The sequence below is a fragment of the Phaethon lepturus genome, unplaced genomic scaffold, assembly GCF_000687285.1.
Source record: "Phaethon lepturus isolate BGI_N335 unplaced genomic scaffold, ASM68728v1 scaffold23407, whole genome shotgun sequence".
In the NCBI taxonomy this organism is placed as follows: domain Eukaryota; kingdom Metazoa; phylum Chordata; class Aves; order Phaethontiformes; family Phaethontidae; genus Phaethon; species Phaethon lepturus.
In genome coordinates, this window is record NW_010550103.1 from 5,358 (window position 1) to 10,751 (window position 5,394).

The window sequence follows — 5,394 nt, forward strand, 5'->3', positions numbered from 1 at the left end:
CACCCTCCCCTTGCGCTGTCCCCAGACCCTGGGGACCACTGCGGTGTGACACTGAGGATCTCTTCGCACCTTAGTCCATTTTCTGTTCTGAAGGTTTAAAAGTTGGGCGGTCGCATCGCAAGACAAAGAAGCCTCTTCCCCCCACTCCTGAGGAAGACCAGGTAGGGGCCAGTGTCAGCATGTGGGTTTGCTCTAAGGTGTTTAAGGAAAGGTCTACCTGGGAAAAGCCAACGTTCAATGACTGACAGGGCATTGCTCAGAGAAGTACAGGCCAGGGCTCTGCTCTGGAGAGAGTTGTCAAGATGATGCCCTAAGGGTGAAGGAGCTTGAACTAGGGGATGGAGCCCAAAGGCTTGGAGGAAAGTCAAATGATCTCACCCTGAGGTTCCTCAGGGGGAGCTGGGAGGATAGAGAAGCCCTGATACAGGGTGGAGGTGTCATGGGTTAAGTCACAAGGTAGAGAAAAAACTTATCTTTTGTGAGGATGGGTGTCCAAGGAGGAAATGTTGCAATAAAAAGCGCTGGGGGGAGATTGGTGTCCTGGTAGAGATACACGTGAGAGCTGACACAAACGCTGCGCTGACCTAGCCTGAGCCCACTGCCCTGCCAGGCCTGGGGAGGGTCTCGCCTGGGAAACAGTTGTGTCTGCCAGCCTCACCATGTCCCACGCTCTCCCTCGCTCTGGGGAAGATGGTGATGAAGCCCCTGCCCCCCGAGCCGGCCCCCAGCACAGCTGGCGAGATGAAGAAGGTGGTGGCCCTCTACAACTACCTGCCGATGAACGCGCAGGACCTGCAACTGCAGAAGGGCGAGGAGTACTTCATCCTGGAGGAAAGCCATCTGCCCTGGTGGAAAGCCCGTGACAAGAATGGGTAAGAGCTCCGACTGCCTGCAGCACTTGCCCCGCAGTGGTGCCCTTTCCCGGTGCCAAGGCACTGGTGGGCAAACACACCTGAAGAGCCTCGTGGGTGTTAGGACAGGCTGCCTGCCTGGGATGGAACATGAGGAGCGTGAGGGAGACTAAAGCAGGCTGCAGTATCAGCCCTCCCCAAGCATGAACCCACATGGGAACCTGCTTTCCCCTTGGCCTCCTCCATCAGAGTGTGACCAGCTCCTTTTCTTCTGCAGGAGGGAAGGATACATCCCCAGCAACTATGTCACTGAAACCAGCAATTCCCTGGAGATCTTTGAGTGAGTAAGAGAAGATGCAGGGATGCGTCAAGCTGCGCTTGGTCAGAGACTTTTTACATTCAGTTAACCTATGCAGCTTGTGAGCCTAGCCTGGCTGGTTGCTCTCCCTCTTGCACACCCTTCGGGAGCCTCTGCCCCCATGACAGCCATCCCTGCCCTGCTCCCTGCACTGCCTGTCCTGGCTGGGCCAGGGTCAGACCAGGCTGGGGACAGTGGTGGCTGAGGTTATCTCCCTAATGACTGTGTCCCTTTTCCAGGTGGTACTCAAAGAATATCACTCGGAGCCAAGCGGAGCAACTGCTGAAACAGGAGGTAAGTATTGGCTTCCGAGGCTGGGTCCTTTCTACACACCAGGCCTCCATGAGCTGCTGTCATGTTGTGTCCAGCATGGGACCAACTCTGGCTTGCACTGGGAGGGGAGTGTCACCTCAACAGCCCCAGGAACCATCCCTACCCCAACATAACCTCCTCCTGGCAGGCACTTCAGGAGGTGGCCCCCCAGGCCAGGCCAGGAAGTAGGACTCCTGTGACCTACCGCACCTTCTCCATCCATGCTATGATCTTCACTCACTTGAAGTGTTGCCTGTTACAGTCACGCCTCCCCACAACCACCCCATCCTCTCTCCCCTTTCTGTTTTAGGGTAAGGAAGGGGGCTTCATTGTCCGAGACTCTACCAGCAAGACAGGGAAATACACTGTCTCCGTCTATGCCAAGTCCTCTGTGTAAGTGGATCTACGAACAGCTTGCTTCTACCTCAGAGGGCCCCTCCAGGCACCCCTCACCCTCTGCCTGTCCTCCCCATGCCACTGACCCCATGTACTATCTCTCCAGAGACCCCCAAGGCATGATCCGCCATTATGTTGTATGCTGCACCCCCCAGAATCAGTATTACCTGGCAGAAAAGCACCTGTTCAACACCATCCCAGAGCTCATCACGTACCATCAGCACAACTCTGCTGGTCAGTGTTTGGGGGACAGAGTGAGGCCAGCAGTGTTTTTGCTGACGTGACAGTAACCTCACCTTCCTGCACCGAAGGCAGGAGGCTTGTGTTCCCTGCTGGAACGTGGCAGGTAAGCGCAGTGTGGCAATCTACCTTTTTGTGTTTCAGGGCTTATATCCAGACTGAAGTACCCTGTGTCTCAGCACCAGAAAAATGCTCCTTCCACAGCTGGCCTTGGCTATGGTAAGCTGGCCTGGGCTACCTCATGGTTCCCTGGGTTGCAGGGCCCATCTCTACCAGCAGTAACTTTCTGGGGCTGGGATCCTGGCTGTTCCACAGCAGCAGGGCTCATAGCCTTCTTATGACTGACTTCCCAGCACTTGCTGGCCCTCTAGTACTGACCAAGAGACGCCACAAGCTACTTTGCTCCCTATCCCCTGGAGTAACAGGTCTTGGATTTCATGGATTTTTTGGGATAGTTTTTCAGGCAGCACATGCTTGTGAGCTCTTCTTGGGCTTGCTAGATTGATGACTGGGAGCACCCTGCAGGGAGGTCACCTGCACCCACATTACACTCACAGTCTCTGTCCTAGGGTCGTGGGAGATTGACCCGAAGGATCTGACCTTCCTGAAAGAACTGGGGACGGGGCAGTTTGGCGTGGTGAAGTACGGGAAATGGAGAGGCCAGTACAACGTTGCTATCAAGATGATCAGGGAGGGCTCCATGTCAGAGGATGAGTTTATCGACGAAGCCAAAGTCATGATGTAAGTGGTGAGCAGCCTGCAGGTCAGTGCTGGATGTGCCTTGCCAGAATGGCTGCATTCCTGAGTGGTGTGCAGGGACAGTCTCAGGCAGCCTCACACTCTGCAAAATGCATCCAAGAACCTACTGCCTTTGTGCTGATTCCTTGGCGAGCTTTTCCATTGTTGGCTGGGCCACAAGAACCTTCCCTTCCCAAACTGTCCTTATTCACAGAAGCTTGTTTTGCTACTTGGCCTTCTAGATGCTCAGAATTACCCTTCTTGCCCCCAACACAGGAACCTGTCTCATGAGAAGCTGGTGCAGCTCTACGGGGTCTGCACTAAGCAGCGTCCCATCTTCATCATCACTGAGTACATGGCCAACGGCTGCCTCCTGAACTTCCTGAGGGAAACTCGGCGGCGGTTCCAGCCTGCCGAGCTGCTGGAGATGTGCAAGGACGTCTGTGAAGCTATGGAGTACCTGGAATCCAAGCAGTTCCTGCACCGAGACCTGGTAGGGCTGTGGCTCCAGCTCAGCAACAGCCACAACATTACCTAGACAAGGTCCATCTAGTTCATCAACATGAGGAGAGGCAGCTCTGCAGTCTTCTCTGCAGAACATCCCTCAGCTTCCCTGCCCACCTGAGCATGGGCGGGATGCTCTGAAGTCACTGCTGTGCAGTGAGATAGCAGAAATTGCAGAATGGGCAGGACTAGGTAGTTTTCCAGGGGACAGGAAATGCATTTGTGGCTACAGCAGGGTTTGCATTAGGCAGCACAGGCAGCATCACTGGCTCAGACATGAAAATGGGCCTCTCGACCCCCCTGACAAGTTGAGCCTGCAGTTTGTCAGGCCTTGGGCTGGCATTGCCAGCTTGCAATCCTGGTAGGTGCTGTACCTAATCGCCTCCTGGTGCTGCTTTATTCAGGCAAAATCCTGCCAGGGAAGTTGCCCCTCCATAGATAAGCTGGATGCCTGGAGGCCTCTCTTGCTATCTTGGCTGAGGACTTTGTAGCTTGCCCGAGTCCAGGTGAACCTGCAGGACAAAGTGAGGCAAAGTCTTAAGTGGGTGGAGGCAAGATGAAGTTCTAGATGGTACAGGGAGATGGGAGAGGCACGAGCAGGTAGGAGTGACTGCCTTCATCTCTCCATCCACAGGCTGCTCGCAACTGTTTGGTGAACGATCAAGGAATTGTGAAAGTATCAGATTTTGGCCTTTCCAGGTCTGGTAGATACATCTGTGTCACCTTCCTGTCTCAATCCCCTATGTCCTCCTTCAGTCTCTTCTGCACTTCAGTCTTTCTCCCCACCATCACTCCAGCTCTGCTTTTCTTGTGTCTTCTCCTGTCTTTCTGCTTCATCTATCTGGCTCAACCTTCTGCCTCTCCACTTTCCACCATTCCTTTCTTACTTCCCCTGTCCCTTTTTCCCCTCTCTTTGCTGCTTCTTTCCTGCACCTCTGGGCTCCTGGCTGCAGCTTTCTCTCCACATCCCCTTTTTTCTACGCTTCTGTGTCACCCTATCCCTTCCCCAATCTTGACTCATATACTTGTTTGCAAAGGGACATTTCTGCCTGTTGAAACCCATGCGGAGTGCAACTTCTGGTCACTCTGAGAGCCATCTGTTCCTTTTGGGCTTGGTCGGTTGTATGGAGGAATGAAATGTCAAATCCAAGACAGGCACCCTGACCCGTTTATCTGCTGCAGGTATGTTCTAGATGATGAGTATACAAGCTCCATGGGGTCAAAGTTTCCAGTGCGGTGGTCTCCCCCTGAAGTGCTTTTGTACAGCAAGTTCAGCAGCAAGTCTGACATCTGGGCTTTTGGTAAGAGCATGGCATTAATGACTTGGAGGTCAGGAAGAGAGGGTGTCCCAACAACAGTGAGCTCCTCTGCAAACCAGCTTGAGGCACAGGCGCTCTCATGCCATGAACTGTCCCTGCCATTTCCTGTAACAGGTGTTCTGATGTGGGAAGTTTACTCTCTGGGAAAGATGCCGTACGAGAGGTTTAGTAACAGTGAGACGACAGAGCACGTCATCCAAGGCCTGCGCCTCTACCGGCCACAGCAGGCCTCAGAGCAGGTCTATGCCATCATGTACAGCTGCTGGCATGAGGTAAGTTGCTCTCACCCTCGATGATCACCCCCAGCTGCCCTGGAGGTGCTGACAGAGGTCTGTGAGTACCCCGGGGTGCAGGGAGCAGTGGGGCAAGCCAGCAGGCTCCTGCAGGGCTCCCCCCTCTCGCATGGCAGAAGGCCGAGGAGCGCCCCACTTTCACAGCGCTGCTGGGCAGCATCCTGGACATCACGGACGAGGAGCCCTGACCCTGGGCTGGGCCGGCCCAGCCCACCGTCCCCTGCCTGGTGCTGGGGGCTGGTACTGCCCCACGGCCTGCAAGGATGGACCCGTGCAGCTGACGGTACCTTAGCACCGCTGGGACGGACCCGTACTGTCGCGGACATGGCACTGGCCACCCCCTGGGCAAGCAGGGGCCTGAAGGGTCCTCGCGGCCGCCAGCG

General features: G+C 55.1%; 1 protein-coding gene across 1 annotated transcript in view; it reads left to right on the forward strand.

Moving 5' to 3' along the window:
- Positions 1–5,199, forward strand: part of BTK (Bruton agammaglobulinemia tyrosine kinase) — an 8,348-nt gene extending 3,149 nt beyond the window's left edge. Inside the window, 13 exon segments of the mRNA XM_010290466.1 lie at positions 87–161; positions 691–872; positions 1,129–1,191; positions 1,449–1,503; positions 1,832–1,914; positions 2,024–2,151; positions 2,302–2,376; positions 2,727–2,898; positions 3,172–3,388; positions 4,034–4,098; positions 4,582–4,700; positions 4,833–4,990; positions 5,128–5,199. Coding sequence (XP_010288768.1) covers positions 87–161; positions 691–872; positions 1,129–1,191; positions 1,449–1,503; positions 1,832–1,914; positions 2,024–2,151; positions 2,302–2,376; positions 2,727–2,898; positions 3,172–3,388; positions 4,034–4,098; positions 4,582–4,700; positions 4,833–4,990; positions 5,128–5,199 — 1,464 coding nt within the window.
- The last annotated feature ends 195 nt before the right edge of the window (positions 5,200–5,394 follow it).